At 39.5% G+C, this 18,125-nt stretch overlaps 2 protein-coding genes and 1 long non-coding RNA gene across 3 annotated transcripts; 1 reads left to right on the forward strand and 2 right to left on the reverse strand.

The window, feature by feature from the left end:
* The first annotated feature begins 1,780 nt into the window (after positions 1 to 1,780).
* On the forward strand, positions 1,781 to 3,935 carry LOC132796502 (uncharacterized). The gene is made up of 5 exons (XM_060807695.1): positions 1,781 to 2,692; positions 2,857 to 2,983; positions 3,048 to 3,214; positions 3,278 to 3,615; positions 3,689 to 3,935. The coding sequence occupies exons 1-5, from the start codon at positions 2,012 to 2,014 to the stop codon at positions 3,855 to 3,857; spliced, it is 1,482 nt and encodes a 493-aa protein (XP_060663678.1). The 5' UTR covers positions 1,781 to 2,011; the 3' UTR covers positions 3,858 to 3,935.
* A 1,301-nt stretch (positions 3,936 to 5,236) lies between these two features.
* On the reverse strand, positions 5,237 to 17,057 carry LOC132795340 (rapamycin-insensitive companion of mTOR). The gene is made up of 12 exons (XM_060806001.1): positions 16,432 to 17,057; positions 14,188 to 14,398; positions 13,579 to 14,124; positions 13,359 to 13,512; positions 12,003 to 12,893; positions 11,745 to 11,933; positions 11,413 to 11,621; positions 10,556 to 11,347; positions 10,357 to 10,481; positions 9,292 to 9,578; positions 8,568 to 9,223; positions 5,237 to 8,247 (listed from the first exon to the last, which is right to left on the reverse strand). Exons 1-12 carry the CDS (start codon positions 16,496 to 16,498, stop codon positions 6,453 to 6,455), a joined length of 5,922 nt encoding a protein of 1,973 aa, XP_060661984.1. The 5' UTR covers positions 16,499 to 17,057; the 3' UTR covers positions 5,237 to 6,452.
* Positions 14,413 to 15,126, reverse strand: LOC132795341 (uncharacterized). The gene is made up of 3 exons (XR_009633434.1): positions 15,058 to 15,126; positions 14,595 to 15,002; positions 14,413 to 14,515 (listed from the first exon to the last, which is right to left on the reverse strand). It is a non-coding gene; the product is annotated as an uncharacterized LOC132795341 (long non-coding RNA).
* Positions 17,058 to 18,125: the final 1,068 nt, after the last annotated feature.

Genomic DNA, 18,125 nt, shown 5'->3' on the forward strand with positions numbered 1-18,125 from the left:
TTTTAATTAATTAATCAAATACTCAACTCAAATTGGTTTGATGTGAAAACAATTAAGAGAAAGTTTTTGTTGCAACTGTTTTCATTCTAAATTGAAGCAATTTGATTTCGAAAGTGCATGTTTACGGTTTTTTTTAAATAGAATCTCTAAACAATATCTTGGTATATGTAAAGCTTAGATGACATGCGTTAGAAGGATACGATCATCGCAGGAATGTTAACTGAGAGAGGGCCAAGAGAAATGAGAAAATTCCCGATCTGCCGACTTGGTTTGAATCACAGCTACCACTTTCGGTCTCACCAGCTGACTCTCATTCTCTCTCTCTCTCTCTCGCTCGTTCGCTCTGTGACATTGTTGGCTCTCAAGAAAATACCGTTGAGACTTGCCAAGTGTCCACACTATGTATTATATACATATGTAAACGCTCTGAGTCTGACTCGAACTCGGACTCGGACTCTGACTCTGACTCTATGCAAGCCACATTCAGCAAGCCAACTTCGTCGTCATTCTCTGAACAATGGAAACTATCAGCACCCACGTACATACGTACATAAGTACATATACATCTGAGGGTACATTCATAATTACATTCAGACATACAAACATGTACCACAACTAGTTGAACGTCATTGGCCTCGGGTTAAAACTTAGAGCGGCTCGGTTGCCGCTCTTGTCTCTTGCCGCTCTCTTTTCAAGCGCGCTGTCAGGTAACTGAGCGAATTTTATTTCTGTTGCTGTTTCTGTTGTTGTTGCTGCTGTTGCTGTTGCTGTTGCTGTTTTTTCTCTGGTTTCGGCCGGGAGCGGTGAGTGTGGACAATAGTTGTTTAAAGCGCTCGATCGAAGTGTGTTCGTGAGAATTATTTTTAGTTTGTTTTCACCTTTTGGTGCGTACAGTTGTAGCGGCATCTTCTTAGCGTGATCTGTTTATTCTCGCACTCTCTCTCTCTCTCTCTCCTTCGCTTACACTAGCCCTCGCTCTCTCTTACGCTCTCGCTCGCTCTCACTCCCAACATTAGTCTTTCGCTCTCTGTTGTTGTGGATAAATTATTTTGTTATTTTTTAAACTGACTTATTTTCTGGCTCTAAACTAACGTACATACATACATACATCTGTACATGTGGATGAAGGCCTCTAGATGTACAGATGTATGAATGTATGTATTCAGGTTTGCAGTGAATTTCTATGATCTTTAAAGTGCAAAGTTTTTTACACAATTTGAATATGTATTTATAGGTTAAGCTTCTTGAAATACACCATTTATTCGTGTACATACAACATAGATACATAGATACACACACATGCACATGCACAAATACATACACCAAATGTATGCAGTTCAAAGATACAAAACAAACTTGAAATAGACTGAAAGCCACATTTTGTAATCAAATTAATTGCGTGAATAATTGATAGCGAAATATAATGATTCAGTTGGTGGTCAGTAACTCGAAATTTTCAACATGTGGCTCAAATGAGTGATCACATACGAGTAGTCGTCAAAGTTTCCAGCACACCGAATGTGAAATACCTTTGTGAAGTGAATTCAACATTTGCAATCGATCGTTCCTATTGGAGAGTTGGCAAAAACACAATAGTATTCGATATCTTAAACAAAACGACTTAGACTTGAACGACAGATGGGACATTTTATGTTCGTTGGTACATTGATCCGTTAGAGTATTTTTTCATAGAGAGTGACTGAAAAGACAGAACAAATAATGTAACAAAATAGACTATATTTCTGTAATATTACTATTTAAATTTCAATTTATTTCGCAGGTAATGCCGCAAAATGAGAATGAATAGAGGAGCAGTTGTGTTCTTAGATAATAGCTCATGCCAAGTTGTTGCCAATCGATTTCAAGGCGCACACAGAAGATAACCGTGATCAAGAGAGACACGCTATGAGCCAATAATAAGGTACAAACAAAGTGAAAAGCGAAAACGAGAACAACAACAACAACAACAACAACAAAATATCTACAACCGAGAATCGAGAAAACAAAAGCAATGAATCAAGAAAACATTCGTCCAATAAGCACCTATGACAATTTGAGTGCAAGGTCTGCTGCAGCAACAGCAACAGCAACCGCAGCAGCAGCTAGCAGCAATATCAATACTAATTCTAACACAAATACCAATACAAATAGCAATAGCATTAGCAATGCATCCCAACCGAAAGTACAACAATTAGGCAGTAACACAAGTGCAACACAGCCAAGCGGCACTATCGATAATGGAATCTCTGGCTATCAGAACGCAACTGCTGAAACCCACCAACAACAACACAATCCGTCAAGCTCGGATCTGAATGAGACGAGAGCGAACAACAGCATTGCGGCAGTGAGAGCGGCATTAAGCGATGCCAAGTGCAAATTCTTTGGCATCAACAATTACGAGTATGACGCCTTGCATCCTTCGGCTGCAGCTGTGTCGCTGTCGCCATCATTAGATGCAACAAATAATAGTGGCTGCCAGGCACAAGGAACGAAAGCAACATCCAACTATGCGAATGTGATTGATGCCAGTCCCATATCCGTTTCCGTTTTGCCGGAAGCAAGCGGTTTGCAGCCGATGAAAACAACAACAACAGCAACTTCTTCCACATGCACACCAGACAGAGCGCTGCCCTATGGCACCACATATGAGCAGATTCCATTAAGTGATCTTGATATTCCGCAGCCATCGCAGGTACTTAAGCAAATTTGTTATTCAATATATGATAAGTAAGAGAAAATGAGCGCCAACCTTAAATCATAGCTGAGCTAATGATTGATTAGAATTTCTTTGATCTTCATAGTCATGTTCAATATAAATCTTATATTTATAAACAATTCTCTCTTGCTTATAATCAGGCTGTCTACATGAGCACAACCGTGCCGCAGAACATTAAGGGCATGAAGATTGCCGGACGACATACACCAACCAGAAATAGTCTGCGACACAGTCGCATGATTGTTGTAAATAATAAAACACGGCACAGTAAGTTTATTGTTTAGCTTTTCCTTGAATGGTTTTTTATGTTTCTTATTTTTGTTTTTTATAGGTATACATGAATCATATTCCTCACATATACGCAATTTGAACTTGTCACGCCAGCTGCTGATATTTCAGCTAGCAATTGGTCTGCTCATCGTGTGTCTTTCCGTTTGGATACTTATCCTGGCACCCAATGCATCCATACTGATCAATCCGTACCTAAGTGGCTTATCGGTAAAATATTTACGCTTATATAAATTTAAAACTATTAATTGATTTTTTCATTCCTCGTTGTAGCTTCTGCTGGCCAGTATTGCCGGTTTAATACTTTTAGGACGGAATCGACGATCGGAGTATCAGCGATCCTATCACAACTGTTACAAAGTCTTATTGGTCGAATCCTATGTATTCTGCACTCTGGCGCTAATCTTCTGCAGCTTGGCTTTGGTCTGTGCGGCAATCGAGTTTGCTGAGGTCAACTCATCGCTGGCATCGGGTGATGCAGCTTGTGGACCTGCCACAAGCTCGTTATTAAACTACCGCAACTGTACCTGCTTGACGGAAATCCCAACTACAGAATCAGAATCAGAAGCAGAATCAGAGATAACCACAGATAACACAGGCAGTCAGTCAACGTAAGCAAAGAACAATAGTAGAGAGTGTGTGCGTGTGTGTGTGTGTGTGTAATTAACTTATTTACAATTGCAGCAACGAGAGCGATAGTCTAAATTGTCAGGCGATTGGTGGAGAGTGGAAATATATTTTGGGATGCTCCATGGCTCTGAACACAGCGGGCATAGTTGCCACCTTTTTGTATATCATGATATACATTTGCTGTTATCGTAGCAGTCGAAAACATTTCAACACTTCTATATAACAAACAACACACACTTTGTATCTCAATGCATAAATAAAAAAAGAGAAATACACAGTCGTCTATATGAAACGTGGTGTTTAAATCCAAAGTTTACAGAACTTCTAAAAGAGGAACTCGCAACAATTATGACAAAGACTCAAGGTAACACTCACTCCATAAGTAGCTAAGCAGACATACCATGTATATGGCAGGTAATTGAATTCTGTACTTTCGCTTTTAATTAACATAATCAAAACAATATAACTGTAAGCCCAAAAATAATACTTAACTCTCTCTTTCTTATTTGCACACGTTCGCCCTCTTTCATTTCCCTTACGTGACTTTTTATGCTTTATCAACGATACCAATGGCTCGTTATTAACTGTAATCCTACACAATCAAAAGAACTTTAATCAATTATAACAAAATTTACAAAATTAATCATTCAATAATAAAATTAACTTAATTGCTGTCATCCGCTTTAAAGATATTGGGAAATGTAAAAAGTGCATTTTACAAAAAAAAAAAACAAAATCAAGAAAGCCATAGTCAAGTGTGCTCGACTGTGAGATACCCATTTTGAATACCAGCAAAACAGTGCGGTATTATTCTTAAAATATGTATACCAAAATAATATACCGCAAGAGTACTAAAATATGCCAACGGCCATATTTGGTATATCGATACAGTACTATTAATAAACATACTATCCTAGGCATGATTGCAGTAGGCGTTACTTGCCATCTAAATGAATTTCTTAAATAACTTTCGACACCTTTTTTTTTTGACGCTGATCAAGAATATACGTATATATTATACTCTATGAGGTTGGAAATGCTTGCTTTTGGCTGTTACATATATTTCCTCCCAGCACATAATAATAATACTCTTCTACCCTATGAGTAGCAGGTATAAAAAGCATTAAGGTCAGCAAAACTTGCGCTTTTCCCCGAGAACTGCAAAGTGGCGCTTTAAAAATCATTCTCTAAGTAGAGTTTGCTCAACTGTTACGTTTACGTCATCGGATGCCCGATTTCTCCAGCGACTTTTGCGTGAGCGAACGAGAGAACAGTGGAACTTTTTCCCATTTATTTATGTAAATTCATCGAATGCGCCATTTAAGGCGTGTTCCAACAATCTCGTGGACAGGTGAGCTGTTCTTAATTGCCGCTGCTGACTAATCTGTACCTATGAATAAATGTTTTTATCTGTTTGCCAAATGGCAGCAGCAGCGGCAGCGGAGAGCGATCAGAATTCAGAATTGCCAACCCATTAATAATTTGACATATTTGCAGTTTAGTTTTTTGTTTATTTTCTGTCAGCTACCTACCTTTTTTTCTTTTCATTATTTTTGTGTTTTTAGTTAATTGCTGCTTTTCTTTTTAACAATGAAATAAATATTTTGTTTGGGTTATTTCAGTTAAGGTTGTATTTATTACATTTTTGTTGCTCTTTTTGTTGAAAGGCAGTTTGAAGGCTCTTACAATCTTGGTTTAAATGTACCTGTTGTTGTAATTCGTTAAACTTATTTTAAGTACAGTTGAATAAATAAATTGCGGTGGTTTGTTGTTGTTGTTGTTACTTTTGGGTATTCATCATGTGTGTGTGTGTGTGTTATTATGTTTTCTTTTTCGATTTCTGATTATTATACATATAAAATTATACAATATTTTTGGATTATGTTTGTCGCCTTAAAATTACATTTTTCGTTAAAAAAAAATCAACACTATTCGTAATAATAAACTACTGAAAATAACTAATTTTAAATATGATAGTTTTAATTATACATACTTAAACATATTTGATTTTTTTTTCTTTTAATTTAATTTAATTTAATTTTTTGTAAGAATAATCTAAGTATACTACAGAAAAAAAACTTAAAAATTGGAAAAATTAAATATGTAATAGGAATGCTATATCCCCATATATTCATGTCTCAATGATGTGTATGATTGCGTTCTATCGACCTCTTTGCGTTGCTTCAATCACACTGTACACCACACACACACGGAAAGCAATGCTGCTTTTGTCCTTCCTTATTCGATGTCCTGAGTTTTCGTTTGTGCCACAAGGGGCTGACGACGAGTTTGGTGTACTTTGCATAGCTTGTATACTCACTTTATAACGGCGAGTAATTGCTATATATTAAGCCTCGATCGATTTTCTTTCGACACTGAAATTGCAGAAACATTTCTCGCCTGACAAATCGGATTTCAATCGAAATTGTTTGTTTTTGGAAAAGCAACACGCCTAAAAAGCTGATTGCCTTTTGAATTATTCGAACGTTTGCTTAATTTGAATAAATATACATACATATAATATATAGTATTTAAAAACTATTCTATATATTAACATTAGATTGTATTTGAAACGAAATGATAAAATTAAAATGTATTTGGTTTGTATTGATCATAAACTAAGTAGTTGCTTATTTCAAAGGCAAAATTCGATATCAATCGATTTCAATCAACTAGTTTCTTGATTTCATCGATCATCTCGCCTTTAAATTTGTTGGAAGTTTGTTTATTGTTAAGGTGAAGGTGAAACCATTCAAATGCCGTGATGTAACATTTGGCACACGACGTTTGCGAATGGAATTATTTTGCAGAGTTCTTTTTACGATTGCTTCGATAATGTCGCTGTCCACTTGATACCATTCCCATTATTAATGCCGTTGCCGTTGCCCCTGCCATCGCCAAGCACTGCCTCCGATTTCGATGTTTGCAGACGCTTTTCACAGAAAAGACTGCCGACAGGCTTTGCCATCGATGCTGCCAAGCTCTTGGTGACATTCATATATAAATCGGCAGTGTCATTGCCACTGTTTCCAACAGTTACACTTGCAAGGTCTTGATCCTTTTTGAGTGGCAACGTAGCGGTGCGATTGCGATCGGTTATAGGAAACTTATTCTTGGTACAACTCAAATCTAGCTCCAGCGTATAGAAACGTCCACGCCTATATTGAAGATTGTCGTTCTCGGGTTTGGAATTGGTATTTGGATTGGGACATTCAGCTGTCGCATTGCTCGCTGTTGGTTCTGAAGTGTTTAGTTGTATTGTCGCTGGCGTTGACTGTTGCGTTGGCGGACTGTTGGATGCAGTGCTGTTACGATTGCTGCTTTTGGGGACGAATGTCCCGATGACATTCTCTTCTTTAGCATTGTCATCACTATAAGTTGCATCATCGGTCGTATCATCAATGTGGAGCTCATTGCGTGTGCCTGCCGTGTAAAGTTCGCCACGTGTTTTAGGGCTACCAAGGCTAGGCGATTGCTCCATCAAGAGATTCTCCCAGCTCGTCTCATAAACGCTGGCCAACTGCGCTGTCGGCTTCGGCTTCTGTTGTGCCTTATGCGATAACAATGCTGCTGCTGTTCCACTCGATGGCGCATTTGTTGCTGTTAACGATGCTGAAGTTAACGTCGTTGACGCTGACGCTGCTGTGGCTGGTGTTGATGCTACTAATGGCGATGTTGGCATCTTTAGTAATGATGCCGCAATAGATTCTGTCTGATCATCCGCTGGCTGCTTGCGCGAACGTATTATCAGCTGCGGCTCAACGTAAAACGTATCAAAGTTGAGGTCCAGAAATAGCTCTTGCAAAAAGCGACGTGCACTCATTCGGTAGCTGCTGCGTCCCAGCGTCTTGCAAGCCTCCGAATAGAGGCAAATATCCTGAAAGGCATGCGGATGCTTTTGTTTCAACTCGAGCAGTGCCATCTTCGATTGTTTCGCGCTGACTGGATTCGCCAGCCGCTGTACATTGTATAATATGGAAGCAGTTAGCTTATCCGGCAGACTATCCTCGCTTAGAATGCTCTCCGGCGAATGGAAGCTCATGTCCGCCAGATGCTGTTTGCCCGTCGACGCAGTTTTACGCGACAGCGCTGGACCCGCTTGCATGCCAGCAGCCACCAGGGCCGCTGCAGCGCTGCTATAAAGTTCACAGGGCGCCATCGGCACAGCATCTCCTCCGCTGTTCACGTCCTGTGAGTGCGTTTGTGTCTGCAGCAGCTGCTGGCGACGCGAACGCGTACAATGCAGACAGTGACTGCGCGCATGCTTGGAAGCAGCAGCGCCTTGTTTGGTCAGCTTGCGACTCGTGGATGTTGAGACGTCGGATAGGGAGGAAATTACGGAGGACTCGTCACCCGCTTCATTGTTGATTGAATCGTTCAGAAACGTTGAGAACTGTGCACGCACATTCATCAGATTGAGACTGGTCAGATCCTGATCGATGATATCACATGATACGTAAGTACGACTCAAGTTGCGTGTGGGGAACAAGTCGAGCACATTTTTGGGCAAACAGATGCCGGCATAGCACGGACCCTGCAGATCGTTTGTTGGCAGAAATTTGGGTGCATTGAGCGATGGTATTGGCACCTGCAACTCCTCCGACGAAAGACGCCTGCAAGAAAAAATAGAAACAATTAATCGAAATGTTCTCTTATATTTCTTTTTTTTGAGATTTATCAATTGATTAAACGTTAAACATTGTTTTCATTCTACTGCTATTAAATTTCTTTTCCTTATTCACGTTACCATATATCTCAGTGAAACAAATTTGTGAAATTGTCAATATTGAAATGAAGCCAAGCCAGTTTTTGGATTTAAAAGCAATTAGTTATTTTAACAATCTGGATCAACCATAGGATTAAAGAAATGTTATAAGCGTTCAAATTGAGTATACAAAATAATTATAATAACGAATTGACAAAGGTAACTTACGAGAACACATTGAGCATCGTCTGACGATCCAAGCTGCGCACCTTGATGCGTCGATTCGACTCTCCCCATGAGTATTTACGTGGCTGAGGCTCGCCACGATCGACAATGTCGATGAAGTCGTACAGCTCTGCAGCCGATTCGGAAAACACCGGTCGACTGTGAGCACGCAACCAGCGCAACTGCGCGTAGCCCTTCATGGCCAACGGACTAAGGGCGGGCGGTAAAAAGCTGGTGCCCAACAAGGAGGTGCGACGCAAGAGTTTCGCTGCCTGCAGAATCGGTGGCTCTAATAGATTGGACATGCTGGGTATGGGACTCAGCGCGAACTGCTGAAAGTCACTCATATTGGCAGCAGCAGCGGCTGCGGCTGCTGTGCGTCCAGTCACCGATTCACAGCTACTAACGCCCGATGTGTTGGAGTCTGTGCACGAATTGTAGCGTATTCGATGTTGATAGTGCATCGGATAGAATGCAACGCCTGGTGCACTTGTCCCGCCTCCACCACCACCACCCAGCAGACTGATGACATCCGTTGTCTTCGATTCCGATAGCGAACGTTGATGTTTCCCTTGGCGACCAGTTGTGCCCTCTGGCAGCGTTTTCGATTTGGCTGCCACGCCAATGCCAGTTGTTGGCGGTCGAACAAATGGCATTTGCTAATAGAGAGCGAGATGGAGAGATGTAAAGTGAAAATGTATGCTGCAAATTAGAATAAAATACTCACCTCTTCGCCAGCTGTTCGCACACTGTCTGTCGTAGTCGTTGTTGTGGTTGTGGTAGTCGTGTTGTTTACATCCTGCGTTTGCTGAGTGTTGGCCCCGACACCATAGTCCAGATTCCAGCAGCTGCCGGTGTAATAGGAAACATTGATTTGGTCATCGATGCTCATGTAGTTGTACGGCGGCACCTCTTCGTAGTGATGACGAGCTGGCGTAAATTGACTGGACATCCAATCCTCTGGCTGATGCACTGGCCACATTGTATTTCGATCGTGTCGCACGCTCAGCCAATCTGAAATAGTTTAAGTTTCGTTTTTTAGTTGACTGTTTCTGTTTCGTTTCTTGTGTATCGCTCTCTCTCTCTCTCTCTCTCTTTATGTTTGGCTAAATTCTTATTCGTTTACATTTCTTTCCTCTCTTTCGCAATGAATTTTTCTACCCTTTTCACTCTTTTCCATGCACACAACTTGAATTTGCATTGATATAATTATAGTTAACGTGTTGCAGCAGTTGAGTTCCTGTTTCAAGTGCTATGTAAGTAATTATAAGATATGATCGACTACTTGCCTATAAAAAAGGAAGCTACAGTCGAGTGTGTTCGACTGTGACTTACACGCTACCCATATTGAATAAAAGCAAAACAGTGAAATATTTATCTTTAAATATACTAAATTAATATACCGCAAAAATTGAAAAAAATATTAAAACATAGTTTTTTATTGTAAGTACCAAAAATTGTGGCAAAAATTGAAAAAAAAAACTTGATCTGCATGCAAACATTACAAGTGCTGCCGAAAAAAGGATATCTCTATCGCTTATAGTCTCTAAGATCACAGTGTTCATACGGTCGGGTAGACAGACAGACGGACATGGCTATACGTCTTGGCTAATCTATAATATATATATTTTATGGGATCGGGAATACTCCTTCTACCTGTTAAATACACTTTTAGCAGGCACAAAGTTGTAATACCCGGGTATAAAAAGGCGAATAAATACTAATATAAATAAAAAAATAAATGCTACCAATTGAAACCTAATATAGCACGTAGTTGGCAATCATAACTTACTTAGCTTGAAGAGTAGGTTAGCACCGGCTTGTGTGCCAGCTATTAATCCCAGTCCACTAAAACAAGTGGCACGCACCGAATACACATCACAGAGTGTCACCAGTCGAACTAGCTTCTCGTAGAGTCTTCAAAAGCAGCAGCGAAGAAAAAGAAGTCAGTATTGAGGAGATATCTCTCGTGTTACAATCAGTATAATTACCTTGCGCACAGCTCGACAAAGAACGTAATACCGTTGGAGTGCGTGGAAGCATGACAGATGGCCCAAATCGCCGCTTTTAGCTCCAGACATTCAGCATCATCGGAGCATTTGCCACGCGTGATTACGTCGACAAGTTGCGGCAAATCGGCATACTTGCTGAGTGCCGTCATGCCCTGCGTAGTCTGCACCATTTGACCATAAAGATGCGGCGCTATGTTGGGCGGAACTGTTTGGGTTCTTTGGTTGCAATTGCGCCTCGAGTAATAACCATCCTCGTTGCGTACGTGAAGCGTTAGACTGGCATGCGTATCGGCCTCGACGAGCAGCACATAACGCTTGTTATAACCATTGCGCCAGTACTTGATCTCCTCTTCTATGTGCGCCTTGCTGCTATTGAGGCCACGCGATACGGAGTAGAATCGCGACATCAGCAGCCGACCCACATAGCCCAGTTGCTGCAAATTGGGCCAAAGGCTGACAATCTCCTCCAGATAGTATTTGTCGTGGCATGCCTCCTCGAGCACATCCATGGCGGCGAGGACAACACTGCGATCGGGATCCTTGGTTTGCTGTATTATCAATGGCAGTCCCCATACCTCGAAGTTTGGCAATCGGGCGCGCAACAACACGGTCAGAAACTGGGTAGCGTATAGACGACCACCGCGTGTTTTCGACAAGGTCAGCGCTTTCTCGAGCACTTGGCGTGGCATCTTTTCGTAACTGTAGTTGAGGCCAGAGACAATCAACTTCACATAACACACATGATCTGTGTGCTTTACTAGCGTAATAAGACTATAAAATGAAAGAATTTTGTTGAATATACTTGCACATTTTACAAAATTATATGTGGTACTCACTATTCGAAGACTGTGGTGTTTTTGAGCACTTCAATTCCCTTGTTGCTGCGACACATCCGTCCGATATATAGAAAATACTGTTGACACATTGTGTTGTTCATATGCTGTGGACTGAAGAGACAATCGTGCGCTCGATTCGATGTTGTCACCGCCAGCAGATGTTGACTTATGTCCGAAAAGTAGTCTGTTATGTAGCGCATGCATTCGAGCTGTAAGATGACACAACAAAATACGTTTGAAATCTAAACTATCTTCTGACTTCGAGTGTTACACTTAGGAATGCTTAATGCAGGTTGCATGCAAATCACATTTTCTAATTTCAATGTTCTTACCTCATTGCTGCTGAGCAACACGTCAATGAGGTCCAGTCCAGCGTTAACGTACGCAGGCAGTGGTTGGCCAGGAACTAGATCCTGATGCGAGAAACGATTATTGCTTGGCTTAAAGAAATCCACCAGTCGTTTTAGGAACTTGTTCAGGAATTTGCCTGGCGAAAAGTCCAGCTTTCGTATGAAATTGGACTGCAGAAAAGCAAGAAATGACAAATAAAAACAGTTCTGCAATATTATTTGTATTAACTTGTCACTTACCCTAAGTATAGAGCTGACCACTTCCCAATCCCATGCATTGGCATCCGATTGCGTCAACACATGGGAGCCAGTCAGCAATCGATTGAACGCACGAAAGCTATCCAGATTGAAGACGGGCAAAAATTTACGCTTCAAGCGAAAACTGGAGCGCAACGAACTTGATGTTTGTGAATTGGATTCATCACTGGACGAGACGGAATCCAAACGCGGACGATCCAGCGTTGCTGTGCCTCTATACGGTCGAACAAGCGATGATGATGATGAGGAGGCAACAGCCACAGCAGCGGCTGCTGCACCAGCTGTATCCTGCAGCTGGAGCGCACTGGTTTGATCCTGTGCATTGATGTTGCGTCGAAAGAGACGCGTCTGAATGAGCGCACCGCCCTGTATAATACCATCGAGAAATAAACTACATGATGCCGGCCGTTGGCGCAGCATATTTTGGTAATTTTGCAAGGCAGCCACTGCCGCATTTGCCTGCTGATTGCCTTGCGTGGCATGGCCGACAAGCGTGGGCAACGCTGGACTAGTGCTGCAGATGTCCGCCGGCAGATGTGTGTGCATCAACTGTACGATTTTGCCAATCAATATCGTTGTGCGCACCGAGACGAACTGATCGCTGTTGACAGCGACTTCGACCAGTGCATTGAGCAGTCCAGTCTCTAGGAAACAATACAACAGCAATGCCAAATGCTGTTCAACCACATTGGGCGCGCGTGCTGCTAGACTCGGCAGTATCGAACGTCCCTCAGCCATTACGAAGCCGTTGCTCAGCAACCATGTGTCCTGAAAATCGGACGGATCCACCGTTTGCAATGCAACCACATAGTCATCAGTCCAACTGGGTTGCGGCACAGCAAGCAACTCATACAGCAAGTCCAATATTGCTTTCTGTGCAGTGAAAAGACAAAGGGAACCATTAGATCTATGATAACCGATAAATTGAGGATATAACATGTACATATTTAGTTTAGCACATTTAATAAGTAATGTTAAAATCAAATGAAGTTGTTTTGAATCCGCCAAACATGTTCTTAAATTAGTCGAAATTAGTATTGTGCATTATTTTTGTAAAACTGGTCAAAGTTCTGCTCAACGCAACGTAAATCGACACATAGATCAGCAAGGAAACATGTAAAGTGGGTTTGGCACAGAAATGTGTTTAAAGTTTAATGAACCAACTATTTATCATTTTCATTATGAGCAGTGTAGATAATTAACACCTTTTTTGTGGCTGCAGTGAATGAAATTCGGATTATAACAAGCAATGAGTTTGGGATCAACAAACTTTTGAAACGATTTGCTATTGTGGCCTAAATCTTTCTTATGAAATAGTAATAGAAGTTCAGAACTTACTCTAACTTCAATTTGATTTAAATATAAAACATCGACAATTGCTTTCAAACCGGAAGGTTTGCTTGGATCACAGAATTCGAGGGTGCCTGTCCAGCTGCGGAGCACGGATAAAAGAGCCAGACGACAACTGGTATAACGTAGTTCCCGAGCATCCCTGTAACGAAATGATATAGTTATAGTTCCCCTTAAGGATTAACTAATGACAACAGCAAATACTTACTTGTTTTTATCCATGATGCCAAGTCTGTAGGTAAAGTCACAATATGGTGCCGCTAGACAATCGAGCCGAACACCGCAAATATTGCGCGTTTGTGGCCATTCGAGCAGATAAAGCAGCACACCACAAAGGCTTTCGGCAATCCTAGGATTGTGGCATTCAAGAACATTTCGTGTAATCGAAGTGACGCCACCGCAGACAATGAGCAGCGCCGGATTGAGGACAGCAAACTCCGCAAGTGTTGCGAGACAGGCACGCAACAGATTGTCACTCTCCTCAATGCCGCTGTCTGCTAGAGAAACTAAACATCGAACTACCACAGGACTGATATCTTCGGGTGCTATGGACAGCATCTTGCGGACAAGTTTCAATGCCTGGACGCGCTCATCGTCATTCTTGAGCATCAGATCGATGGAGCGACATAACAGATGCTGTAGTTGCAGCGAATTGAATGTCTTGATGTCTTTCGATGTTCGCAGCGTATAACGAATGGTGCGTAGAGCAGCAGCTCTCACCTGTGTGAACGTGTGCACCAATGATGCACTCAGGCTGCAAGTAAATGAAGAAATGATTATCGAATCTCCGACTCAAGTGATATCATGCGTTCCTTACCAAAAGAGAAGCTCCTCAGTTGTGAATCGCAGGTTGTTGTTCGGCGATCCGCTTGAGGCCGCCAGACATAGTGAGGCCAATGCATTGAGCAGAAAGAGACGCTTTGTGTCACGCGTCTCCTCCATGCAGAGCATATTGTAGATATCGTACGCATTTTCAGCCGCTGATTTCTTTGAATCCAACCGATAAAAGTCCTCTGGATCTTGGGAAACTAGACATTAAGTAAGCCAACAAATTAGTCATTTTCATAGCGAATTATTTTAAATTGAACTGATACAGCTGCATGTTTAATCATTTGCATTGATTATAAAGATAATTTATTAGACAACTGTTCAAAAGAATTTGAAAAGTTTTAGCTTCAATAAAAACTGTTTAACCAGAATAGGTATCTGCTAGATAAAACTCACGAAAGCCAGCTGAACAAATTGTTATGATCTAATTAAGATCAGTTTGTATAGACAAGTACTATAGTTGAGTATTTCATAATGGGTTTTAGAGCGACACATGTTTTGTTGAGTAGAAAATCACTCAGTTCGAAAAGTATTTAATTTAATTTAGCATAAGGATTGCGTTTAATCAGAACTTTGTCAACTTTAATTTAACAAAAGTGAATGATCGTAAGCGAGCTTGTTCAAATCGAACAATCTGTTCCAATCACTCTTGCTTGTTTCGTAATGATTTTCTTCGATCGAACGCTTTATGTGAGCAGCTAAGAATGTTGAAGAATTCTTCTTGCATTCAACCCGATCACATTCATACCGTTTGGTCATACTTGCAAATTTGCAGTTTGATCTCAATAATCGGTGGGGTAAATTCTAGCATAATTATAATTATTAAATTAAATTCATTTTATAAAAGTTTTAGCAATACCAGAAAATACAACTTTTTTTAACTTTAAGTTTTTTATCTCAATGAAGAAGTGATTGAAATTTGTGTTCCCTAATACTTTAAGCATTATCTTTGTTCATTCATTTTAAGCTTTAATTGAATTTTAATGTTAAGCGTTAGAAAAGGAGATATACATAAATGAAGTAATGTTTTGGTTAATTTGATGCATTGCAAGTTTTTTCCGTTACAACACACAAATAACGATGTCTGAGTTTTCGTGCATTGTTGGACTCGATCGTCTTTTTTTGTACAATCATTTTCGATCATCATACCGGAACCAAAACATTTTGAATCTGTAAGCAGAACAATTAAACAAATTGATCGTACTTGTTCGTTTTATGCACGAAGCTCGATCGAACAATTTGTAGCCAACCACTGTGTTGAGTTGTGACGGTTTTTAGCGAGGCTGATCAAACCGAATCGATCATACTTAATGCACGTCTCTGCTATCTATGTTTGTAGGCGAATGGTTGAGATTCTACAAGTGAAACTTATCAGCCGCTGTCGCAGTCGCAGTTGCCTCTTTGCTGATGCAAGTAAAATAGTTGCGCGTCAACGCAGAGTTAATGACGATGTACTTTTGGAAAACAAATGATCAACAAATAGTTTGTTGTTGTATTTAATGTTTCTGTTTTTGTTTTCGCTTGCTGCGTCATAGTTTGGGGTTCTATAAATGCGATGTGTCTTCTATAAATAAACACTAAACATGTAGACACACACATATTTTGGTCAAAGAAACTCATGTACATGCATGCATATAGTATGTAATACAGTTCATATACAAATATAGCGGAGATATGGTACATACATACATATAGGAATACATTGGTGGCACAAACTGGTAGCAAACGGTAGTCGCGATACCGTTAGAGCTGCAACTGCTTTTTGTTGTGAAATCGAAATGCAAACCCAAACATTGCCACAGCCAGTGTTGTGAACACCGATTTAAGGGTAATGTCAAAGAAAACAACCAAATGCATACATCCGTATGTGTGAGTGTGTGTGTGTGCACGTACATACATACATATGTAGGTATTTATTTTGTCCACTCAAATGAAGCAGCAGCAGCAACATCAAAAACAGCTGCTGATATATTGGGTGCATTGTGTGTCGCAACCAAGCAATAGCTACAAATAAATATATATGTATGTATGTATATATGTATGTACATATATAAATATACTGTGTACATAATGTACTTGTAACAGAATACACAACACATCAAAACACATACACACGCATATGTATGTATGTATGTAAGAAGCTATGCTAATAAATATCTGTTATAATATTCGATGCATGCATATGTTAATTAACATTTGTCACAATAACAATAACATCAACACTCATATGTACCTTTAATGCGTAATTGAAATTTGGGTCTCTTTTTACCAAAACGCCAACTGGAATGTAGGGAGGCCATATCTCTGGGCAACCTCGACGATGGTGTGGCGGCGACGACGAGAACGACGCGGCGGCGGCGCCTTTTTATTTATCAATATCAAAATGAAATGAGTACACGGGAAAATGAAAATATATTGCTTTAATTTCACTTTGGGTGCCTCTGTTTACTTTCTACATTTCATTATCATTTCATGGCACCTTCACAGCAAGTGATTGATAGTTATGTTAACCTTACAACTGGTCTCTCAGCATTAATAACATCTCGAAAACATTAACATTGCTGTTCACTGTTCAAATCACTTTCGACACCGCACATTTTTTTGAGCAATACACTTTTGATTCGATAATAGGCACGTTGGTTTTCATTTATATCAATACTTTATTTGCAAAGCAAACCAAACGCAAAATTGACCATGGGATTCGTTTTGTCTTGTAGAAAAAGACCAGCACAAGGGTGACCGAAACAGGGCTTCTGAAATGTAGAATTTAATGACAAATCGAATATACCACAAATATACTAAATTCACTGAATCGCTTGAAATTTATTATATGATATGCGACTATTTTCAAAACATTTTCTTTTACAGTTTCTCCATACTGTTTTGATTATTGTAAAAATACGAATTTTTGAAAGGTATTAGAATTGAAAGTGTTTATTCGACAGATCGCTAGAAAAACAAACCCTCCCTTAGTTTAGTATTTTTACATCATCAGATGTATAATAAACGGTAACACTAAAAATAATATGACACGGTTGCATTCGATGTATATATGCAAGATACTACTTAAAAATTCGTTTGGACTGATGTACGTTATCGATTTTAATACCAAAATCGAATTCTTTTAAAAAAATACTAAATATATATAAAACTAATAGAGCGCGAATTTTATATGGGTATTAAATATACATACAAGCTATTTATAAAATAATTCATTTTTCAAAACAGTATTTTTATTTATATATTTTAACAAAATTGTTAACATATTATACAAGTAACTTTTCACAACTAAATTTTCACAAATAAAGCTAAATCTGGAGTCACTATATAAATCAGTAGATTTAAGATTAATTTAAAATAGTGTTTATTTAACTAATATACTTTTAAAGAGTTTTTTTATATTAATAAGTATTTATACGTAGTAAGTTGTATAAAGTTAAAAATAAACAGTAAGTGGTATATTAGCAACTGGTTTATTGGTTCAGTTTCTTTTAAAATGGGTTGGGGTATAGCTTTCTGACTTGTTGATGTTGTTTTTGGCATGCAATGCAACAACATATTGATATTTCTCAAGTTTCAGAAAGGTGTTAACTAATACAAATTGTTGTTCACAAAAGGCCATTAAATTTTATTATTTACTTAAACTACTGCTGTGCCGGTACAGTTGATTGATCAGACTTGAATTTATTTTCTCATGAATGAAAGGCTTGTCCAACACAGATGTGTAGAGAATGTATATATGGCCATTAAGTGTATTTAATACGGCGTGTGATTGGAAATAATACGAGCTGGTGTCTGTTTTTACTATATGCAAATATGAGTTCAACAGGTTAGTCTATTTGTTACATGTACATATATTAGAAGTACAGTGTTGACTCTAAAAAGTTAACAAATAAAATAAAATAACCTTAATAAAATCACTTTTTA

The sequence above is a fragment of the Drosophila nasuta genome, chromosome X (genome assembly GCF_023558535.2).
Source record: "Drosophila nasuta strain 15112-1781.00 chromosome X, ASM2355853v1, whole genome shotgun sequence".
NCBI lineage: Eukaryota > Metazoa > Arthropoda > Insecta > Diptera > Drosophilidae > Drosophila > Drosophila nasuta.

Bases quoted from the DNA above. Each gene is read 5' to 3' on its own strand.
- LOC132795340 (XM_060806001.1), bottom strand. From the start codon at position 16,498: ATGGCCTCCCTACATTCCAGTTGGCGTTTTGGTAAAAAGAGACCCAAA. The intron at 13,513-13,578 runs GTAAGTATTTGC...ATTTCGTTACAG, and splicing joins GGCATCATGGATAAAAACAA to GGATGCTCGGGAACTACGTT. The intron at 9,579-10,356 runs GTAAGTTATGAT...AAACTATTTCAG, and splicing joins TAACCTACTCTTCAAGCTAA to ATTGGCTGAGCGTGCGACAC.
- LOC132796502 (XM_060807695.1), top strand. From the start codon at position 2,012: ATGAATCAAGAAAACATTCGTCCAATAAGCACCTATGACAATTTGAGT. The intron at 2,693-2,856 runs GTACTTAAGCAA...GCTTATAATCAG, and splicing joins ATATTCCGCAGCCATCGCAG to GCTGTCTACATGAGCACAAC. The intron at 3,616-3,688 runs GTAAGCAAAGAA...TTACAATTGCAG, and splicing joins AACACAGGCAGTCAGTCAAC to CAACGAGAGCGATAGTCTAA.